The sequence below is a fragment of the Phaenicophaeus curvirostris genome, chromosome 2 (genome assembly GCF_032191515.1).
Source record: "Phaenicophaeus curvirostris isolate KB17595 chromosome 2, BPBGC_Pcur_1.0, whole genome shotgun sequence".
Classification (NCBI taxonomy): domain Eukaryota; kingdom Metazoa; phylum Chordata; class Aves; order Cuculiformes; family Cuculidae; genus Phaenicophaeus; species Phaenicophaeus curvirostris.
This window is the reverse complement of record NC_091393.1, coordinates 105,322,495-105,346,643: the sequence shown is the minus strand read 5'-3', so window position 1 is coordinate 105,346,643 and position 24,149 is coordinate 105,322,495. Positions and strand designations below refer to the sequence as shown.

The 24,149-nt window shown below is 39.1% G+C and overlaps 1 protein-coding gene across 1 annotated transcript in view; it reads left to right on the top strand.

Moving 5' to 3' along the window:
* XRN2 (5'-3' exoribonuclease 2) overlaps window positions 1-24,149 on the top strand; it is a 51,649-nt gene that overhangs the window by 17,525 nt on the left and 9,975 nt on the right. Inside the window, exons 17-28 of the mRNA XM_069850292.1 lie at window positions 2,961-3,096; window positions 6,673-6,780; window positions 6,864-6,953; window positions 7,879-7,951; window positions 10,598-10,681; window positions 11,488-11,585; window positions 11,676-11,755; window positions 13,568-13,624; window positions 15,680-15,748; window positions 15,847-15,981; window positions 16,577-16,704; window positions 22,930-22,990. Coding sequence (XP_069706393.1) covers window positions 2,961-3,096; window positions 6,673-6,780; window positions 6,864-6,953; window positions 7,879-7,951; window positions 10,598-10,681; window positions 11,488-11,585; window positions 11,676-11,755; window positions 13,568-13,624; window positions 15,680-15,748; window positions 15,847-15,981; window positions 16,577-16,704; window positions 22,930-22,990 — 1,119 coding nt within the window. The remainder of the gene's footprint in view (window positions 1-2,960; window positions 3,097-6,672; window positions 6,781-6,863; window positions 6,954-7,878; window positions 7,952-10,597; window positions 10,682-11,487; window positions 11,586-11,675; window positions 11,756-13,567; window positions 13,625-15,679; window positions 15,749-15,846; window positions 15,982-16,576; window positions 16,705-22,929; window positions 22,991-24,149) is intronic.

The following is a 24,149-nucleotide window of genomic DNA, read 5'->3' as shown; positions in this document are numbered from 1 at the left end:
AATGTGGAGGGTTAGAATATTCAGTAAATTCCAGCGAGATGTGTAAGCTATAGCTGTTAAATCTAAGTATCTAGATTAGTATGCGTGCAGGTTTTCAATCCTCCGAGCCACTACTCCCTTTGAGACCAAGCACTAGATTGGCTAGACGTTCACTGTTCAGCTTTGATTATGTGAGCTGAATGCCACTGTTTCACAGTTGAATTTTTGAGCTATTTAACCCATAAAATTCACTTACACCTGTGTGTGCAGCATTATTTATCTTGACTATCACAATATGCTTTCCTCCATCTTTGATTTGTGGCAGGCCCCGTTTTGTCTACAATGAGTTCTTTTAATGTCTTAGATTGCTGATCCCTGGATGATTAAGGGATAGGGATTCTATGAGAACTAACTGGCAGTGAATTACCAGTGAGTGTGAGTTTATCAGAGGTTTAAATCAAGCCATTGTCTTAAGTCAAGGATGGAGGCCCTTATAATTTTTTTCTTGAAGATTCTGTCCTGATAAATGCAACCAGTAGGTTTTTGTTTTCTGTAGAGTCAGGGGATGTAGGTGGTCATGGGAAAACAGTAAGGGTTTACTTCATGTCAAGCACTGACCACTATTGTCCAGCACTGTTGTTATGACTTATTTGTGTCATCTAGCCCATCAGGTCTTCCAGTATCAGATATTCTAGCTCTCATTCTTATTTTTCCTGTATGTATAGACCTGAATGGATTGATTTTTCTTGTTTAATCAGTCAAACAGAATTTAATCTAAAGTCAGGATAAATTTAATCTTGCTTTCCATTTGAATTTTAGTAGATTCTAAAAGAACCTTTAAGAGTTTCACAGCAACTAGTGTGAATGAAATATGATGATTTACAAGTAGCAGTAGTTTTGATGCCAAGCATTAGTCTGAAGTTATTTAAGCTCAGTTGTAGGCAGAGTATTTATTCAGATCCTTTTCTGAGTAAAAAATAATGTTATGCTTTTCATTTCAAGTAAAAACTGCATGAATGAACTAATGACAACAGACTTGTTTACAAAAATATATTTTGTATTTAGAAAGACATTAAAACTAAAACTAATAATTCTAGTCAGCTGGAAGATTGGGTTTTGTTATCTTATGGAAAAGGTTTCTGAAATTTATGCAAGTGTCTGGATGCCAGGGAGTTTACCTAGTCAGATGCGTGTAGACGGTAGATGTTTTGACTGTGTCCTTCAAGACTTCTGTGCAAGCAGCTCTGTCCTTGTTCACCTGGCTTTCTTAAACTCTTGGGGGAAAAAAACCAGACCAAACACTCTTGGGAAAAAACTCTTATTTCTTCACCTCCTCATCAGTTTTGAATCATCTTTAAACTAGCACAGGTCATATTTTAAAAATATCCTTGCACTGGCCAACCAACTTGAAACAGAAGCAAGGGAAGATCCTTTATGCATTGTGTAAAAAAGCATAAATCAGTATTTTTTTAATATCCTTCCTAAGGGATTATCCAATTTAGCATGTTTCTAAATCAAATTTGTAATTTGCTTTAGTTCACTTGAGTACCAAAATTCATGTGAACTTTGATATATGTATGAGTAAAACGCGTTCGGTATGGTGAGTAATAGGTTCAAATTAAAACAAAATAAAAAAACCCAACAACACATAGCAAACCCAAAATCAACCCAGATAGATTTGTGAGGGCGACCAGTTCTGAAGCGTTATATTATTGAACCAAATGTTATGTAGAGTTACTGAAACTAACTTTTTAGATGTCAGGTTCTGAATTGAACTGGAATTTCCCCCCAGATTACGTTGTTGGTGAGGACTGAAAACTTGAAGTTTTACATGTATATTAATAGCTCCTTGGTTGTGGCACAACTGTTCTTTCTATATTCACGTGTCACCTGTTGAATGGCAGGGAACATGGAAGATGTAGTGAGGAGATAAAATATCCAAGGAAGAAAAGCTCTGGAGTCTGTAGACTGTGATTCCTGTTGCTGCCCATGCCCGCCACAGCTGTATTGCTGCTTCCTCAGTTTTTAGAGGAGCCTGTGGCATGTGTTTACTGAACACAGAATATTCTTCACAGAATATTGTTGCTTGAAATATGGCACAGTATAGCATCCACTTTTTTCCAAATGTGATAGAGCAGAGTTGAGAGATTCAGATGTTTGTCTGTCAAAGATGAGCAAGTGGTTATTTTCCCCTGCCCCATCTGTGGACGGACATAAGGGGGAGCTGTGTGAAGTGAGGATAAACTGAGATTGCTCTTTTGGCTTCAGTGTCCATCTCTGTCATGAAAGACTGAAAATCCTTCTGTAAAAGAGAACTCATCTGATGTGAGTTAGCAAGCATGGGATTTCTGTATTGCAGATAATTCTGGTAATCATAGCTTGTCTGAACAGCTGCAGAATACAGGAATCAAGCTGCAGCTGCTTATTATTATTTATTTGCTTATTTTTTATTTTGAATAGTAGGGAAACTATATCACTGTTCTGCTTGAGAGGGGCATTAAGCATAAATGAGTGAACTTGATGTGGGAAGATATTCCAGTAAGTCCTGGGGCAGATGAAACAAAAGAAGAAAGGGGAAGAGTTTGTTCTTTTTCTAATGGCTGAAAGAATTAAAGAAAAAGTTCAAATGGTGATTTTGGTAAAAGATTCCTTATAAGAAAGATGAAATTGCCAGATAGGAACAATACTGTTCTGAAAAATCCTGACAGTAGCAGGCACATCTTTGAAAAAGCTACCCTGCTTTTACAAGTGCTTTGAAGATGTATTTATCAGGATGGTGGCTTCGGAATTTCATCTGGATTTTCTGTGATGCCAATCACCAAACTTTATTCTCTTGCTGTTGAGTATCAGGTTTTGTGCTTTCACTTGAATTGTATAAAGATAGGAATTGAAGTATCAAGTAACTGGCTTGTATTTGAATTCAGATATGTAAATGTGCATATATTGACATGTATTGATGTCTGTTTGTGTTCATTGTGCAGGTTATGGGAAACTGGTTGGAAACAGCGCTACTATAAAAACAAATTTGATGTTGATGCATCTGATGAGAAATTCCGTCGTAAAGTTGTACAGTCCTATGTGGAAGGGCTTTGTTGGGTTCTCAGATACTACTACCAGGTACTGAAAAATTTCTTCTTTTGAAACTTCAGTTTTCTTTTGTGTCTGCACCCTATTTCTTTTCAGGAAGTCATGATAATTAATTTTTGAAGAGCAGTGGTGGTTTTGGTTTTTTTTGAAGCTGTAAAATAAGCGGGTGTCCGTTCTATCTGACACTTGAGACTTGAATGCAGGTTTTGTTTCTCACATACAGTAATGGCACTTGTTTAGTTTATTAAGGACTGATGCTTATTTTTCCTTTGCAATACATAGCCATGCATAGTGAAATTGCTGATGACTAAATGAGTGAACAAAGGACAAAGCCTGTGAAATGCTAGGAAGAATTTGAAAGGAACTGACTTGTCAGTCTCCTCCTTAGATTGTAATGATGTTCTACAAAGTGTATTGTGATTGAAGTAATCTGTATGTGATTTAAATCTTTCGATAATTGAGATGTCAGATTGGCAAGAGATTAGTCAGACATATTGGGGTTGGTTGCACCGATGGTTAATAACTAGCTTCGTGCCCTGAAGACAAAGTGAGGTATATTTTGTGTGTGACTTGGCTACAGAACGTGTGTGAGCCGATGAAGTTTATCTGGTTCAGCAGGGCTTTGACGCTCAAACTCAGTGCCACGTTGATAAAACTACATGGTTTTCATATGTGGCTTGCAATTGTCCACCTTAGAGCACAGGCAGGACAATTAGTTTGCATGTCTGCAGAAGGCCATGCAGTCTTAAAGTTTGTTAAGCTATTTTAACGTGTACCCCCTTTTTTTCCTCCCCTTGGAACAAAAAGAGAGCATATTCCCTTCTACTGTATTAATTAGTTGAAGTTGCGCTCTGACTTGAATGTTACAGTGAATGAAAATCTTAGTTTATGGTTTGATCGCCAGTTGATTTGCAGGAGAGCTGAGCTCTCCCAATCCTTCTGAAGAACAGAATTTCTATCTCCTTTTGCAAAGAACAAATGTCACCTGGAAACCTATGTCGGTGGAAGCTTCCATGATCCTACACACAGTTAAGGTTGTTGGAAAGCAAAGTGTGTTCCATTTAACCATGTCAAGAAATTATTCCTCGAACTCTATACATGCTCATCTGTGTCCAACACGTGTAAATTAATCTCCAGATGAGCAGTGGGTGTCCACTTGTTGGAAGACTGTCAGTGTGACCTTCAGTGATGCAGTAGTACAAAACCACTGCAAAAGGCAGTCTGGGTTTTAAGGGAAACTGAAGGGTTTAGAGGAATGGAGTAAATGCCAAAACTGGGGTAATATTTACAAGGTAACCAAAATATTTATATTCATTTGAAAATTGTGAAGTTAAGATTGATTTATTTAAAGCAAGCATGGGCTGTGAATTTATTGGTTTGTGATCAGTGGCCTTGTGCAGACATCACTATCTGCTTTTGTAACTGCTTAAACCGGGCTTGCGTTTGCATGTGTGCTGTTGAGAGATTTGTGACTTTAAATATATAGGAGCTGGAGAACAGGCATACACCAAACTTGAAGCAGTACAGAACAACACTTGCTAGTTTCATTATTGAGATGTACGTAGGTGACTCCTTGTCCTTCGGAGTTTGTAGGTGTTCTGGCTGAAGTGACTGGTGTGTATAGAAGTGATAGATGATTACATCCACAAAGAAAATAAATCAGTGAGGTTGACGACAACTTCAGGCAGGACCATAGTGCTCTCAAGAAAATCGAGGAGGAGTGCCAATAAGATCTCAAGGAAAAGTGACTGTACAGAAAAATGTTTTCTGGTTTAATAATGTTCCAAAGGAAAACTGGATGAAAGTACGCAAATGTTTAGGGCTTTGTTTTTGCCGTTATGCTTCACATTCAGGTTACTCTAAAAGAAGGCAAGTCTTTCTTTAAATCTTATAAAATTTACATTGCAGACTGAAAATGCTGCAGCAATTAAATACTTGCATGTGCTGCTGTCTGTATGTGCATAACAGAATTATGTGTAGGCAAGGTACTGTAACCTGCTATACGCGGGCAGTCTTATATCGGTGTGGAGCAGCAGTCGGATCCCTTTGTGTCTGTAGAGAAGTTAGATTAGGAAGCTATTGAAATTTCAAAATTGGTTTGCTTGAGGGATTTTGTGCTGTTTTTTTCTTTTTTACCACATAAGTATGGCTTCCTGTGACTTCTGCTCATTGTCCATAAAACTTCTGATAGAATACATTACGTACTTTTCTTCTTACAGAAGCTACTAATGCAGAGCATGTTGCACTAGTGGGTACATCTGTTTGGAGAGGGGGGGAAAAAAAAGGAGAAAGACTAGATAAATAAATAAAACTATCCACCTGGCTTTTGAAATGTACTGAAACCATCTGAAGAATTGCATCTAATAATTATAGTCTCTGTAATTTTATACCAAAAATATCACTGGAGGAGCCTCATTGACATTTACTTATTCAGAATTGGAAGTCAAAATAGTCAGGTTTTGTTTCAAGTGGTGCTGCTAAGAAAAATAACTTAAGAGGTGAAAACTTGACTTAGACCTTCTAGAGCCACATTTCCTTTATAAAGTGCATTGTGTTCTGCTGTGTTTGAGTTTACTGCATTTTCCCCTCTTTGAGGATCATTTTGCCTCTTTCAAGTGAATGCACTTTATATTTCCCGATATTCAAGACAGAAGAATAAGAGGGGGAAAAGCAAAATGTTACTCCAAGTATGTACTAGTGCTTGTGTTGAGTAGAAGAGTAACAGCTGAAACCAGAATACTTTTCAACGTTCAAAAAGTACCATTCACATTTTCACACTTTGTAGTGTGTATCATAGTGGGGTTCTCTGGTCCTTCATATTCCCAAGCTGGGGGTGGGGTTGTCACATTGAAAAACAGTAGTGCGAACTGAGTGCTGCTAGAAAAATACTGATTCTTTTCCTATTGAGACCACTGTAGTGGCTTTGACTGGCATGATTCTGGTATTTATACAGTTATGGAGAGCTTGGAAATTCCTCCTCTGTGTCATCTATATGTATTTCCCTTTTCAAAGTGCGGTAGCATCTGCAGAAGTTGAAAATGTGTCCAAGTTGTTACAGGCTTGAGCCTCAGAACAGTCCCAGGGACTGGTTAACTGTGTGGGTAGGCTGTGGTTTTGTACTTTTTGCAAGGAACTTTTGTGCTTGGTTTTATGGAACTTTGTGCACATGCCTCGTGTGTGTTGGATATTTTTTCTCTCGTAGGGGACATAAAAAGGCATGAAGCACATTAGAGTGTCCTGAAGCTAAGGTTAAGAAACTGCTGTAAGGTCTTTTGTCTTTCTGGTGCTAGGTCCTGTCTCTCTGGCTGTCTGCCTTAGTTACTCAAACCTAGCACAGAGCAAGAGTACTTTGGCATAGAAGTCTGTCTGCTGCTCTGTGCCGCTGAAGAAATGCGAGAGGTTTCCATTCACTCTCCCATGAACTCACTTGATCTAGTCTGGCTATGAAAAGTTAAGTCCCAACCTGAAGTCCAGAGTACCTTTAGAGGCAAGAGCTCTTTCTTTTCTAATCATGGGGACTCCTCCTCCTGGTTGATGCTGGGCTAAACTTTGTCGTCTTTAGGGACTGGGCTATATGATTTTGTTTCTCTTGTTTCTCTATCCTAGGGCTGTGCATCCTGGAATTGGTATTACCCTTTTCACTATGCTCCATTTGCTTCCGACTTTGAGGGTATTGCAGACATGCCTTCAGATTTTGAGAAGGGCTCAAAACCGGTAGGCCATCTTCATCTAGTTATTTATTTGTGATTTAACTGCTTGTTAGAAGTGTCCTACATCTGCTTGCTTAATTTCAACAGTTTAAGCCTCTTGAGCAACTTATGGGAGTATTTCCAGCTGCAAGTGGAAATTTTCTGCCACCGACGTGGAGGAAGCTCATGACAGATCCGGTAAGAATCCTGGTTGTATTCGTCTCTGAAAGGATATCATCTTGCAGTTGTGTGAGAATGACTTGCTGCTACTTTCTTAATGCAGAAAAATAATGGAGACCAGGAAAGATTGGTTTTGGTTGATTGCAGGGATTCTTCAAAGATCCTTAAGTGATTCTTTGAATTCAGATGTTTCTGTAAGAAAGATTGTTTCCTGATGCTTTTACATTTTAGTAAGGTTGTTTACTTAGATAGAATCATAGAATGTCCAATGTTAGAAGGGATCCAGAAGGATCAAGTCCAACATCTGTCTCTGCATAGAACAACCCCAGCATTCACACCATGTGCTGCAGGGCATTGTCCAGATGCTTCTTAAATATTCATTGTCAGGCTTGGTGCTGTGACTGCTTCCCAAGGGAGCCTGTTCAGTGCTCCACCACCCTCTAGGTGAAGAAACTTTCCCAAATATCCAACCTCGTCCTCCCCTTGCACATCTTCCTGACATTCCCTTGAGTCCTATCATTGGTTGCCGTAGAGGAGAGCTCAGCACCTGCTCCTCTTGTGAGGAAGCTGTAGACTCTGGTAAGGTTTCCACTTAATCTCCTCCGGGCTGAAAAGACCAAGTGACTTTAGCTACTCCTCATATGCCTTCCTCTCTAAACCCCTCACCAACTTTGTGGCCCTTTTTTATAGAAACCTTGCAAAACTTAACATGGAAACAGATACCTTAACCCAGTTACTTGGAATTATTCTGTCCTGTTTAATTTCTTGTTTTGATACTCTAATGGAAGTGCCCTACCACACTTCATGCTTAAATGTCATTTACTAAAAGATATTTCTATTAGTCAAAGTTCTCCTTAGCTTTGTGTACAGTATTACATGGCATTATGAATTAATTTAGTAATTGGCTTTAATGATTCTTTTATTATTATTTTCTCGAACACAGGAATCAAGCATAATCGACTTCTACCCTGAAGATTTTGCTATCGATTTAAATGGGAAGAAATATGCTTGGCAAGGTGAAATTTCAACTTTTTTTTTGAGCTATAGTATACTGACCTTGTTATTAGGAATCTATGTAAAAATAGGAAGAAAATGGAAAATTATCTTAGTGAGATAATGATGCACCAAGTCACAGAAGTAACTTGCACTACTTGGTGTGTGGGAGAAGCGTTTTGCAGCAGGTATATTTTTTAAAAGAAATTTGTATGAAGAACAAATTATGGCTCAGTAACTGATTTAGGATTGGCAATGATTAGTAGTAATTTCAGCAGTCATTCTGGATTTTTTAATTTGTCCTGAACTAGATTAATCATTTTTCTATTTTTATCAGCCTTACTGTGTAATTGTCTTTTGTCTCTTTTGCATTTAATTAATGGATCTTGTTCTGTTCAATCAGTGGCTCATTAGTACCTTGTGAAAAAAGCTTTGGGGAATATAGAAATATTTGGATGCATACAAAGAGTGAAAAAACAGATACAGTATTTAATGCAGCTTCTCCCTTTGGAGAATATTAATTTTAAAGGCCTGCTGAATTTTGTATCTGGTGTTCAGCCAATAGTCCAATGTCACAATTAGAGGTATAAATGATTATTTAGGCACAAAATGGTACATGTGAAATTCCATCTGAGCATAAGAAAGCACATTTGTACTCTTGGGGTCAACAGACACTGGAATACGTTGCCCAGAGAGGCTGTGGAGTTTCTGTCCTTGGAGATACTCCAAATCCAGCTGGACATGGTCCTGGGGAACCTGCCTGGGGCAACCTGAACAGCCCACGACCATGCTGGAGCAGAGGTGGTGGACTGGATGATCTCTAGAGCTTCTTACTGATGTCAGCAATTCTGTGATTCTTCCCCTGTGCAGCATACCTGTGTTTTGAAATAGCCAGGGTTAGACACTCAAATATCTTACTCAGGACAGTGTTCTAAAATGAAAGACAATATTCCTGGGTATTACAAGACACGCTGCACAGCAAGTTTTCTCTCTGTAACCTTTTCTTTTGTTGTAATTCTAGTAACTTTATGTGGTCCTTTTGTCCAAATTCACACTCTAAAGCAGTATTGTTTTAAGGAGCTCCCACATGATTCCAGCAGCCTGTTATATTAGTTTTCATTCATTTAATGCTTAATTGCATTATCGATTCTTTGTTCTGGGTTAACACCTGGAATTCTCCTATTTAAAAGGTAGTTGCAAAGAACTATTTTCCAAGCAGGAAGCACAGACTGTCTCTGTTCAAAAGAACCTTATGTAAACCTTGTTTTCTTTAATGCAATTTTTGACTATCTTCATTTTGAGATGTGATTATGCTTCTGAAAGCTCAGCATTGACAATTTTTTGCGGTCTCCTGGGTTATGAACACCTCCCATTTTGTTGTCATTCCACTAGTGCATTGTGAAGGTGAAAATAAATTGTTTTCCAGGGTATGCTTGTCATTATTTCCTCTCACAAGCAGTTATGTTCCAGCTGAAATTCGAACGTGGCTGAGGTCTGATGCTGTCTTTGATAAAGTAGATCATTCTCATGCTTCATAAGCATGGATGGGGTAGATTTCTTGGTGGTGTGGTTGGCAACAGCAGGCTGTACAACCTAACTCTGCTCCCTGTTATTTTACAAAAGGCTAAATAAAAAGGGAAAGTTTTAGGTTGTCCCTTTTCCTTGAGCTCCGAGACAGTAGTATATGTTTAAATAAAGCCGCATAAAGATCTAACTTCAGAAGCAAAAGTATTTCAAGCAGACTAAGGTTTAGATCAGGAGTCGGTCTATGGAAGTCCACAATCTATGAATGTTGTATCTTAGACTAATGACAAGAGTATCTGGGATCTGCCCACCAGTAGACCAGGCACAAATATCAAACTATGAATATCAGTTTAGTAGGAAGCCTTTGCTGTCATCTTGGTCAGGAAAATCTGTAGTGTTCATGATAGGGGAAATAAAATAAAACCCGAAACAATTACTCTAGATTCCGTCTGATAATGAGGGTGACAGAAGTAAATCTTTGTAGAATTTCCACAGTAAGTTTCTTAGTGGGTTTTTTTATTCTTTTATAATAAAAGAAAGCATATACTGGAGCCTGCCAGGGAAGCCCATTCTCCAGCTTCATCCAATTTTATTAAAAGTGTGCTGTTTAGTGAGGGATTTTGATCCTGAGAGGAGCCTCCCTGTTATCTCGGGAGTAAAACTAATAGCTGGTATGAATAGTCCCTAATGGGTAATATCTATATCACTGAACTTGGAGTGATTTCTTCCATTGTTGTCTCTTAATAAATTAATTTGAATAAAGTAGTATTGAGTTCTGTCAAGGGAGTATCTGTAGCAAACGAGACAAAATATAACTGTCTTACTGAGCTCCTCTTGTTCCTAAATGAGGCAGATGAGGGTAGTGGTCACTGCTTCCCAGTGCCTACCCAGGGGTGGGGAGGAGAATGGAGGGAGGAGGTTGGAGGTAAGCTTCCCTTTTCAACTTGTGCTACCACTGAACTCTCTTTTCTGTAAAGAGCCTGCAGGGTCACAACTTATGAAAATGTAGGGTTTTATGTTCTGAAACTGGTGCAACAGTTCTTTCTTGGGTGAAGAACCTGTTGGAGCTTTCATTTTTATTTTGTTTAGTTCTGGGGTTTTTTTTCCCAACACATGTGAAAAAAATAATGTTTTGGGTTTACTAGGTGTTGCATTATTGCCATTTGTTGACGAGCGGCGCCTTAGAGCTGCCCTGGAAGAAGTCTACCCTGATCTCACTCCTGAAGAAAGTAAGAACTGTGATATGCTGTTACAATGTATTACCACTGTTTCACCCTAAATGAGCAAGGTATAATAGATGTTTGCTTGGATTGAATTGTCTGGCTGTAGCCTCTTCTCTATGGATGGTGCTGGTAATTAAAATGATCCTTGATGGACTGGATTTTGTAGCTGTCACTAACTCTTATTTTACTGGAGTAGACCTGCATAAGACTTAACCTGAAAGTCAGATAGCAGCCTATGAAAAACTTCTGCCAGTATACACTGTCAAAATTCTTGTTAGATTACTATGTTGCAAGCAAAAGAATAAACTCTGATTCCAAGCTTAGAGTTGACAGTAAGACTGATGGGTGTGTTGGCTGTCCTCTGACCGGTAGGCAGGCTGTGTCCACTTATGATACGTGAAGCTTCATGCTCAGCTTTATATAAGCAAATGTATGTGTTACTTTCTCCATTGTGCAAAAATAATAGCTGGTTCTTGTAGGTGGTTGGGGGTTTTTTGTTTGCTTTGGGTTTATTTTCCCCTAGCCCATCTGTATCTTCAACAGTACTCTGTCCTAAATTGAACATTCCTCCCATTGAACATAAGATTCCTGTTGCTGGCAAAGAGTAAAACTACTGTTGTGACCAGGGACTTCCTATTCTAGGCAGAGGTGCTGTATTTCCAGCAGTCTCAATGAATGTCCAAAGCTTTCTTCTAAATCACAGTGAAGCTTTCCTTTTGTGGAGACGTCAACAGGGCAGCATGCTGGTTTGCCGTGTTCCTTCCTTCCCTGTTTGCTCTGAATTCTTATCCCATTCCCTTCATCTTTTCTAGGCAGAAGAAATAGTCTTGGTGGTGATGTTCTCTTTGTTGGAAAACACCATCCACTTTGTGACTTTATTGTAGAGCAATACAAGACCAAAAATACAGAGGTAGGTTGTACTTATTCTTAAGGGATTGTGTCAGTGGTGAAGGTGGAGGTCTAACAAAGTGCTTCAGCTGAAAAATTATTTCTTCCATAGCCAGTGGATATACCCCCAGAGCTGTGCCATGGAATCCAGGGAAAGCTTATGCTGAATGAAAATGCTGTTCTTCCAGATCAGTGAGTATAGTTTTGATTGGGGTTGTTTGATGCTGAAAGGCATTTCCTTCAGTTATGTCTGCATTTAAATAAAAATCTCTTTGTGCCCACAAGGAGAAACCTGAAACTCCTGACAAGGTGATGCATTTAGTTCTGAGGCTGAACGTGCTTTTTCCGCTAGGTTTCATACTAGGTGTATATTATCATCAGGAAATGTAAAACAACTAAGACTGATTCTACTATCCTATTTCTTTAATTTCAGAACTAAGCTTTTAAAGCAGAATCAGCGCGTTTCAAGTGCTCTAATGTGTCTAATTGCTGGTGAATTTTTTTTTTTTACTTGTCATTTCATTTATGGAACACTAATTTATTTTTTTATGTATTTACTAATGTTTGAACTTCTTAATAAGTACATAGGGACTACAAAATAAAAGTAGTAGTGAATGGTGGCCTTATTTGGTAGGGTCATGTTGTCTTGGCCTCTCTGCTTTTGTGTGAATGTTGATTTCATGCAGTCTATCACTTCCAATAGCGCATGCTGTTTAAAAAAAAATACCCCAACAACTTTCCTTTTTATATGTTAAATCTCAATTGTGTTAAAGAAAAATCCACATAGAGATATATTTTTGGCGTTTTTCATTTAGGCTATAGCACTATATTCAGGACTGTTACCAGCTACACATACAAAAAATGCTAATATTTTTTGTTTTCGAGATAATGCATTGAGTTTGTGAAATTATCAGTGTAATCTTCACATTGTAGGATATGCATTCATTTATCTAACTTTGCTTAGAGGCATAAGCAGGTGTTCAGTAAGTCATTTGCATTAAATGCACAAACACTGTGATTTTGTTGGACAGATAATGTATCCTAGGTCACACTCGCTAATATACATTTCTCTATTCTTGTCATGGCTTGTAAAGAATATGAGCAACTCATAGCTGTTCTTGGAAGGAATAGCAATGCAAGAAAAAGACGACTCTTCTGGGTATTGCCTTCCATAGATGGGGCCTGAGAAATGGATTTTTTTTTTTATCTAGAGCAGTAGTTTGCCAGAAGCTTTGTGAAGGTGCGCAGGCATTTATATTGCCACTTCAAAATAAGTCTTACCTTACTAAAAAAGGTTTGGATCAAATTCAGGCAGAGTGTGTTACAGGTTGTGACCTTTGTGTGTAACAGGGGTCTGTGACTGTTGTGCTGCAGTAGGGTCAATGGAGGGCTCTGGTTTCTGATTGATAAGAGTAATTTTCTCAAGCTTTTTAGGTTTATCTACTAGAGTTGAAGGAGTAAAGTTTTCAGGAGGAAGGAAAGGAAGGGTTAAGATGCAACTACCTGTCAGTCTATTAAATCTCGAGGGGCTCGTGAATTTTTTTTTTTTTTTTTACTTCAAAGCCTCTTTCTTCCTGATGAAGCAGGCTTGTGCCTTCGCAGTGTCTGCATTTGTGTCTGTCTCTCTGGTCATCTTCTGCCTTCTTAAAACCTGTTGACTTGTTATAATCAAACCCTAGCTCTATGGGGACATTTCCAAGGTGCGGAATAGTAACAGGGCTTGTAAACAGGCCACTGAGTAGTGGAAAGTGTGTGAACCCCTGTTAGACTCTGGAGAATCCACACAGATCAGCTGCAAAAGCAAGAGCATGAAGAAATAAGGATTCGGTAATTCCATTGCTTATTAGAAATATTTTACTTAGGGGAAAGGCAAGTTAATTTTGCAATTCCTTTTGTGTCGCAGGCTTAGTTCACAGGAGCTGGAGTGGTAGTCACAGAGAAAGTGGAGCAAACAGTCACAAATATGTTACATGTCATTCTGACAGAGGTTTTTCTCTTCACTAGGACAGTGGAGTCTCCTGTTCCAATGCTGCGTGATCTTACACAAAATTCTGCAGTCAGGTCAGTAAACTCTGGGTTTTAATGCTATGCCGTACAAAATACAGCAGTCAAAACTCAGTTTATTCTGGTGTTTTGTGTTGCTGAATTTGCAATAGAATTCATCTCTTAATAAAATCGAAGCTTTTACTTTGAGTGTTTCTGGTTTTCTGTGAGAACATGGTCCAAGACACTGTGTTGTAACACAGCAGGCTTATGTTAGGATGGTTAAGCATAGCACATAGTGAGTGACATGTCCTGCAGAGATGTCCAGAATGGTCATTTCTCAGTGCATCAAACCCAGCATGCTTCATCCATTCAGAAATTCCTCACCTCTCCTGCTTTTTTGCTTGCTCTCTGACGGGACTTCTGGCTCTTTGGAAAGCTAAGAGCAACACCTGTGGAACTTGATGGTCTGTATCAAGACTTTTAAATGAAAGGAAACTAAATGTTCATGACGGCAAGCCTTTGTGACAGAATTGGATATTGATTGAAAGCCCTCCAGCTGTAGATTATTGCCTCTTGGGTTTTTCATCCATTTTTTTTCCTAGCAGTTCCCAAAGGATGCCTGGGAATATAAGCTTCATATCTTTAAGAAGTAACATGAACTTTGCCTGAATGTGATGTTTGGGATAAGAAACTTTATAATGAATGAAAAAACAATGTAGAATTTCCAAGAATAAATCTTGTGGTTACAGATAATTTTTACTCTTGCACTTCACAACAGATTTCTGTAGACCTAGCGTGTTGTATGTCATTCTTGCTTAATTTGGCACAGTATAATAATGCTGGAGCCCATAACTTCCCACTTCTTGAGCCATGTAAGATACTTGAGACACTAAAAATCACTTGCAGTCTGTCCGTGTGATTTTTTTTTTTTTTTTTTTTTTCTCCAAGGAGGCATAACCTGGTTCAACTAGAACAACTATACAGGCAGTAAGAAATGTTAAGTTGTGGCTTGTCAGGATATTGTAAAAAGAATGTTCTTAAATGGGGATTTAGTTACTTTGAGTGATGAGTTAAAGGTAGTTTCTGGCTTTCCATCTGCCACTGTCAGGAGGTTTGAATTGTTTTACGTTTCTGTCCATTCCTGTATTGCAAAGATTTTTCTTCCTGTCCTTTGAGATGATATGAGCAGTCATGGTCCTGCTCTTCAGTTCTTGGACTTTGACTGAATTTTCTAAGGGACCATTATTCCCTTTCCTTCAAGTCTCATTCATTCTCAGTGCTGAAAACCAGATGTATTTCATCTGGACGAGTGAGATTATTCCGCTTAGCTGTCTGCTTTTATCTTTCTTGGCATCCCAAGCATTCTTCTGTGTAAAATGGTAGGTAATGAGAGGACGGGGAGCAGGTTAGTGCTGTGTACTTCAAATATGTCCCTAGTGAGACCTGCCTGAGATCTGGATACTTGCACTAGGAGATGGGAATTGCATGGAATGTGGGTGAATATTCCTAGAGGAACCTCACGCTGCTATACAATGCATTGTACCAGCAGAAATTAAGCTTTCAGCCACTTTTTGCTCTGTTACTATTTAGTTTGTCAGATACTACGCAGCTCAAAGCACAGAGTCTGCAAGTTGTCACTGCAAATAGGTGCATATCCCTCTGTGGGAATGCATTCAACTGCAAAGCTGCCTTTCAGGATAAAAACTCCCTTGCCCCAGCAATCTAAGTTTTGTATGCTTTTGACTAAACTGCGTAGCAAGCCGATACCCTTCCCATTTGTACTGCGGTAGCTTTTGAACTTAATCAGTGCTTTCACTAGAGGATTTGTGCTCAAGGGTCTGCAGAAGGTACTTTTCATTACCATGCATAGGACTGACTGTTTTATAGACATTTAACTTTCTTTTTAACTGGTTCTTGGTACAAGGAAGGAAAAAGGTCACATTTGAGAAATCCAAGTCCACCCTAGTCAATATATCCGTGTGCAAGAAATGCACTATGCAATTTAAGTTATGTCTTCTTGAATATTATATTTTCTCTTATCTACATCACTGTTAATAATGCAGCAATTACTTTTTCACCTTGCTTGTCTTAATTATCAAATAAACCTAATCCTCAAATACTTTCTTCTAGTATCTCTTTCAAAGATCCACAATTTGATGAAGACTTTGTTTTCAAAGCTGTAGTGTTACCTGGCGCAAAGTAAGTATAATTTGTAAGTTTTCAAATATCTCCATTTTCATTTATTAATCTGGGAATTTGCTCTGATAAATATTTATGGAACTGTTTTTAACATTAAGGAAACCTGCTCCTGTCCTGAAGCCAGGAGACTGGGAAAAAACCAACAACGATGGTAGACCTTGGAGACCACAGCTTGGTTTTAACAGAGACAGAAAACCAGTGCATTTGGACCAGTCAGCATTTAGAACATTAGGGTAAGACTGGTGGCATTGTTATTGACTGCCTTGCTGTGAGATGACTTTACTCCTGTATTGCTTTTTTAAATTAAAAAAAAGAGAGACAAGGGGGATAGGGGTGGTCTGTCAGAGATTAAGTGCTGCTGTTCCATGTTGGAAACTTTGGCATGTGATATTTAAAATCATTGTTGATGAAAACTGTGTGTTACAGTAATTTTGTGATAATGCCCTGTATCATCTTGATCTGGGGCTTTTTTGTTTCCACTAAATGTTTCTGAGTAGCTTTCCTCCTATTTTGCTTTTTTTAAAAACTTGTTTAGTGGATTTTTGCTTGAAATGCAGAAAATACAGTGGGAATCATAGACTGGTTTGGGTTGGAAGGGACCTTAAAGATCATCCAGTTCCGACTCCCCTGCCATGGGCAGGGACACCTCCTACTAGACCAGGCTGCTTAAAGCCCCATCCAACCTGGCTTTGAACACCTCCAGGGTTGGGGCATCTGCAACTTCTCTGGGCATCCTGTGCCAGTGCCTCACCACCCTCATTATGAGGAATTTCTTTTTGATATCTTAATCTTATTCTCTTTTTCCTTTCCATTTCTTACACGTAATAGCCATGCAATGCCAAGGGAAAGAGGGATGCCAGGAATGTATCCCAACGCAGTACCTCTTGGAACTTACGGGGCCCCGTACGCCAGGCCGCTAATGAGTCCACAGCAGCAGATTCCTAAACTGTTGTCAAGTGAGTTCTGCTTTCTACATTTCTGAGTTTGTTGTGTAGTCTCAATGGGCCATGAACTGAACCAGTTAAATTTGCCCTTGTTCAGAACGTGAATGTAATCCTAGAAAATAAATGAAAATGCACCAGATAAAAAAATATTTAAAACCTTCCATTACTTTTAGCTTTTGTTTAATTACGGGAAGGTGTGTTGTTTGAATTAATTCACAGAATTATTTTGCATTGACTGAGTTAAATGTCAAGTCACAATTTGAAATGAGTGTGATTGCCTTCTCCCATTGTCTATCTTGTGTGAGTTGGTAGCTTTTCCAAAGAGCCTAAAACTACTTAGAAACTTCTACATTTTTTTTGCCTGTTTGGAAACTAGGAAGCGGAGTGATTAACCTTGTGCTGCTCTTCTCTGTTGCTGCTCCTTTTTGGAACTGCTGTACTAAAATGTCCTAAAATGTAATTATGTGACTCTTAAGGGGGATCTCCTTTTGAATACTACACCCAGTATTCAAATGTAATAGGAAAAATAGCATTATGTCTACTAAGGGTTCCTAATATCCATTATCTAGAATATATTCACTGGCTGAATCCCAGGATTACCAGAAAACTTGGTAGGAATTTGATGCTTTGTGTCTGAAGAGAATGGCAAGAGGAGGATGCTGGACACAGAAAATCATTAATGCAGAAAACATGGTGGCAGATCAGGGGAGGTTGTAGGAATGACAGAAGAGCTGTGGCTGGTGCTGAGATACCAGACTGAACCAGAATTGCTAATTCACAGTCCTGTATTGGCTTGTCCTGCCTGTGGTAGGTGTGGCAACTTCTGGCAAAGAGGAGGCAGGAGATGGTCGGGAGGTCAGGGATGCCACTACTGTTGGCTGGATGAACAAGTGGTAATATAAATTCTGTGTGATCTAAAGTGGACTTCATCATCCTAGGAAGGGATTGTCTGTGTGTAGGGCTCCCAAAAAGGATGCCAGTTAAGAGTCCTGTCTCTTCACCTGTGATCAGTAACTGTTTTTCTGGAGCTGTAATGTTGAGATTGAGAAGGGAGGAAACATGGCTAAACTACCTAAAGTTGGTTTAAAGTTAGTTGTCGTTATTCAGCTGAATTCTTGCAATATTGAATTATGCGAGTGTTTGAAGTTCAAATAGCTGACACAGATAAAGTTTGAACTCCAACATTTTGTCACATATAGAAGGCCAGATTACTGCATAGTGAAGCTGTCAGCATTTTTGTACTTGACTTGCATTTCTGCTGTATATGAAACAGCAGATAAATGACATCAATGGCCACTATGAATTAAACTTATTATCTAGTCCCAAAGTAGGTGAAGTGTAGTTGAGCAGTGGATGCAGAAGAATTCTTTTGCGAGGAATGAGGTTAGTTTAAGTGGAGAGACTGACTGAATATGAGTGCCTGGAGCTATTAACTTTGATTAAAAGGAGCGCGAGTGGTTTTTATAAACAAACAAGAAATATGATCTAAAAACAACAGTGTGGAGAATGGGAAGGCAGAACTACCAGACAGGCATCACATGTCTGTATCAGTCTCCAAGAAAAGGAAATCTACGTGGTTTTGGGGTGAAAGAAAGTAATTGTTAGCCCATCGGCCCTATGCTCCTGTTCAAGTATTCTGAAGCTTAAGTCTTGTTGCTTTGTGGAAAATAATTATTGCTAAGCAGTTTTCCCTGCCTTACATATGTGGAGCTGATCTTGCCAATTAGGTACTTGGGAAGCTCTTGTCCTCGTGGCATCTGAGCACCTTGTGTTGTATAGGAGGCACTCCAGATGCAAATACGCCCCAGTGCCATCGTTCTTTCAAATTGAGGAGGCTTGAATCCGCTGATTGATACGAAATCCCAGTCCATATGTTGGCCTCGGGAAAAACTGTCTGGTGGTTTTCTTTCACATGTCCCTTCCTCCCCTCATATGCCTCCTTCACCCTTAAATTGCTTCAGGCATCCCCAATTGCTGTTCTGCAGGTGTGCCTGGCAAGATTTAGGAGTTTATTCCTTTTGGTTTTCCTTTTCTTTTTTCCTTCCCCATTAGGCAGAGGTTGATCTTGTGCTTTTTGTGCAGCAAAAAGAGGTGCCAGGTCAACCTGCTGGTCCCTCCAGCTGCCGTTGCGGTGCGTGGCCTCACACGCCACTGGCAGTCATCACACAAAGGCTTTTTCACAAAGCAGGGGCTGTGCGCCTGCCGTTGCTCTGCGGGGCTCTTCATCCTGGAATCGAGAAGCTGGTTCCTGGCACACTCTGTTTTCATGGGAGACCGCAGCGCAACGTGCTACAAATGCTCTCTTTGTCAGTTAGTTTTGTTGTGTTTCTCCTCTTCTGCTAGCGATACCAAGCTGTCCTAGGAGATTAGTCTTACACTCTAATTAACTTCTGATTTAAACTGACTGCGAAGAGAAATCTTTACAACTAATTACAGCAGCGGTTGACTTAACATTTGGAGATCGTCTTTTTTCAGTGCCTCCTTAGTTAACTGAGGCGCAAGGACAAACGTCCCAGTCAGTGGGACGGACTAGGTTAAACAGCATGAGAGATGTGCTTGCTTCCTGGAAGAAATTCCAGAAATGCATCCTCCTGCCTGGCTGGTGGGTCAGAGCCTTGCCCTGGCCACCTGGAACTATCAATGCCAAATGAACCACCTGTGTCTCAGTTCCTCTTGTGCCAGGTAGTCAGACTTGTTTAAACCCTTGTTAGAATAGTTTCAAGTGTCATAGCCCAGAATTTCTGCTGAGATTAATCTTTAGGATGTTCACACTGAAGGATGCTTTTGCAGATGGGGACCACGGCACAAAACTATAAAACATCCTCAATTATGGATTAAGTAGGTGGTGGTCATCTTATTGAACAAAACCAATCCACATGGACACTGCATTTGCCCTGGAAATTGTGGCCAGAATTGGTGCAGGTTACCCCTTGTCAGTTGCATTCATCAGCTGTATAATTGTGAGAGGGCAGCTCTGAGCTGTGGCGTGGTTGGACTGGGAAACATCCAGAACCCACAGGTTCCTGAAAAACAAGAGAGGATGTGGTTAAAATTCCCACATTTTGTGGAATTGATGCAGAACAACTTTTCATTTTATATATTATGTTTTTATATGTATGATGAAGTAAAATTAGACTCTAGAAGGGCAATGCGGTCAACCGGAGTGCCATCTCTTCCTCAAGAGCCTGCTGTGGGTGTTCCTTACTGTTGTTCTCTGATTTGACTTCGATGTGCCAATTTTCCGTTGATGAATAATTGTCTGTGCTGATAACTTGGGGAGTCAAGTGCAGCATGGCAGTACTCTGTGAATGGCATATTTGGCTTCTGCAGCATAGGATATCTGATTTATGACTTTCATTTCAGTCAGTAAACTTGTCAATTAGCTGCATTTGAAAACTGATTTTGATTAGTGCAATCAGTAAACACAAAATCTTGTCTTTGATTGCTGCACTGATTAGATAAATTGTTACTTGAGGAGCTGCTAGAGAAGGCAGTTTATTTGGCCTTATAGCTCTAGGAAATGCCTAAGTTTTGAAGACTAAAGAAAATATTAATTGAAGTTTCTTCTCCAATTTTGTGCCATTTTGAAGTACAATTCATTGCTCCAAGCTTTTTCCCTCAAAGATTTTTATCTGTTGGAGCCGTACAAATGAATAGCAATAAGGTGGCTTTAAATATTTTTGTGATGATTTCATTAAACTCTTTCTTAAGCTGTTTCCTAGATCTGCAAAAAGATGTGGTTACGTTATTTTTCATAGGGAAAGAAAGTGATTAAATAGGACACAGGTGTTTAAGAAACTCTGTATGAATGGGATCCACTGTACGAGGGCAAGACCATCATCAACTCACTGGGTTTCTCACCAGAGCAACATTTGACCCTGGCAGTGGAATGGAAAACATGTTAATAAACTTGAATTAAAATATGAAGTTCTCACCAGAGAGGGTCAAGGAGAGAGAGACTGTATTAGTATGAGTAATTGTCCAAATACTTGGGGGTCCTGCCTAGATTAGCCGATGCATAGGAGAAAGGTAGGGGAAACATGGCCATTATTCTTCATGGAATAAAGGGGTTTTTTCTTTTTCTGGAAGTGTGTGTCTCCCAGCAAGCAAATAAAGGGAGCCAGGCCTAGGACATCTGCAGGTCTGTTTGTGGTGACAGAGCCAAAACCTAGCCCTCATTCTGGTGCTGCAGGTGAAGAACTACAGGTGTTTGTAACTACAGGTAGAGGAGTGTTGTGCATCTGAAAACATTTTTAGCAGAACTCATTTCTCCTCTATTGCATGTATTTCTGTGGTGCTGGTGTCTGTGAAACTTGGAAGTAATTAGAAATAACATCTTAGGATATTTTTTGATTAAAAATAGTGGCAATCTTGAGCTTCACCAAATTTTTTAGTTTTATTTTAATAAATTCATCTTTGTACTTCTTTTTTTGTGTTTCTATTTAACATTGTGATTTAATTGCTTGTTTCGCCTAAAGTAGCTGAAGACAGCATAATGGGCCTGGGTTTTCTTCTGTTGCACTAATCTTGTATTCAAAAGCAAACACGGCATCACTAAAGCAACATGTTAGTACAGCCTGTTTATGCATGTAAAAGTACCTGTAATTCATCAGCTGATCAGTATAAAACCTGATCATAAGCATCAGTTGATAACAGCACATATGTCTGTGTGTATGTACATACATAAAGAGAGGGAGATATACGGAGATATAAAAAGAGAGAGAGATGGAGATGTATATGTGGGTTGGGGATGTTTGTGTGTATACATGTAATGTTTAATAACTAAATAAAATGCAGCCCCTCTCCAGCTCGACTGTTGCTGGGCTGAATTAGCTCTTCCCGATGAGGCCCAGGCAGGAACAGCAGGGCAGCTGGGAATCAGAATTTGTTTCCCCTGATGAAACAATTTTATTTTCCATGGGGGCAGCCCATGCCTTACCCCGCACACTCAAGTGCTGCTGTGAAAGCTTTCTGTCCAGGTTAGACCATTACAGCCTGCAGACCATTCAGCCAGAGTGAGGAGAGAGGCACAAGTTTTTACTGTTAGTTCTTTTTTTTTGCTTCCTCCCACTTTTCTTTCAAATTACTGCAAAGCTTAATGTGCTTGAATATTGGCAGTTTAAACAAGACGTTACTGTCCCATCTCAGTGTGTCCATTAGACAACTTCTGGAACCAGCTGTTGAAATTAGGTCACACTTAAACACCATTGAAAATAATCAAAGGTGTCACTGAAACTGAAGCTTTTGAATGATGCACACTTTGAGTGTTGTGGGCTGACCAGGGAGCCATTGATTAGCTGTTTCTTTTAGCCTGTTTACTGACCAGTTTATTTAGAAAAACAACAATCATTTAATTGCATGTCCTGTTAAAGCAATATTGTTACTACTACATCTTTGTAAAGAGTTAGTTTAGGTAGAAGAAATAATTGAGAAGTGTGTGGTCTTTTTCACTGCAGCTTCTTATAACTGCAGCGTTGGGTCTCTGGAAAAGTGGGGTTTTTACCCCAAAAGATATGATTCAGTTTGATAACATTATCTGAGAGATCATTAATAGATTTTTAATATTATATTATCATTGCCTAAGTTAGCTTTTAAATACTTTAAATATATCCTAAATATAACTCTCTCTATATATATTTAAACATGAATAAAGTGGAACTCTTCTCTTTATTATGTGCTCTGGTCAGTCTTTTAGTCTTTGTAGAATAACTTAGCCTAATTGGAGGAAGACTCGCACATATTTTGAGTAATAATCATTTTTGCTCACAAACGTGATGTGTTGTGATGACACAGCAATGTACTTGTGTGTATGTGTCTATTTTGTCATGTAGTGTAGTGGTGAATGTACTTTCAAGAAATATGAACATTTAAGTGAAGCCTTTAGTTGTTACTGTAACAGAAGTGGGTTTGCATTTTTAAAAATTCAAGAGAAGATACATGTGAAATCCAAGCACAAACCAGTGGCAATTATAGCAATTAAAATTTGTTCTTATAACTTGAAGCTTATTGGACATGATAAAATAAAAATGTTGCCTTTTATTAATCAATACGAAGCTTGCCAGTGATGGGCATAAGGGCCTTATCTAAATCAGCAGTAACAACCAACTATTTGGTAGTGTAACCAGGTTGAGATTTTCTGTTTGACTTCATAAAGCAAGTTCTCAGGTGTCTGTAAGAGTAAGCAGAGCACAGTTTAAGTATACTCAATTTATTTTAACTATTTGTTTTACTCTCTAGATCTTAGACCCCAGGAGTCTTGGCGAGGTCCTACACCCTTGTTTCAGACGACACCACAAAGGTAAGGCAGGAGGGGTTGAAGTTTTGTAAAATCTCACCAGGAGGATGTGCTTGGTTTTGCCAAGCTTCATAAATTTTACTTCCTCTTGGTTTGGACTTGGTTGAAATTTAATTACATCATTCTGTACAGGAGGTTTTTAAGTTAGCTAATGTTCATGATTTATTTATTTATTTATATTTTGTGAGTGCACTATGCGACGTTCATCCTTTTAAAAAGGCCTGGGTACTTTGTACTTAAAAAGAAGGCAAAACCGCTTTCCATTAAAACTCAGACTTCAAAATTAACTTTACTGTTGGTGCTTTGGTACCGTTCTTGGTTCTTTGGCCTTTATCTTATTGAAGCTTTTGAAATACTATGAAATTGAACACAGAGAGCTTAAAACTGCATTAGATTTTTGGACAGGCTAAACAAATTTCTTTTTAGGAGGGCTGTGGAGCTTAATGAGGCATAACTAATGGTGTTCCACTTTTATCATTTCTGTGCTGCGACCGCAGCATTAGTACAGACCAGCCATTGATTCTTGCTACAAACCTCTTGAAGTCCTAATCAGCTTCTTTGGTACAAGTTTTTCAGGCCTGACAAGCCTATTGTAGGGCAGTGTCACTGTAGGTCAGTAGTTATTAGTTGCCACTGAAAACAGTTTCTTTAACTACTTAAGACTGAACTGAATTAAATGCAGAAGGACTCAGGGAAGGATTATGGAATCTGCAGTCCAATAAGTGCCATCGAATAGAAAGAATGTGACATGGTTTGATAATAAGGGATGTTTTACATGCGTTCCTTCATTGATAGGTTGTATGTCCTTAAGTCAGATGGGCTTTATAAACGCAGCATACCTGCGAAAGCTATGAATAATTATCTTTATTTATATTTACGGAGGGATGACAGTGTATGCGAGATCTTTGAAGTTTCTGCTGTGAGGCACAACTTTGTCTTATTTTTTTTCCTGGCTTTGTTTGCAAATGTTAACCATTGAAAATATCAGCTTTGGGAGAATTTACTGAGCTCTTTGCCGTCACGCTTTCCATGGCAACCATTTTGATCCCTATTGAAATAAGTCTAGCTCCCTTGTCCTGTGCCACATCCATGTGGAATATTGCATTATAAATGAATCTTACACTGAAAACTTTTAATATTACTTTGTCCATGGGAGTTCCTA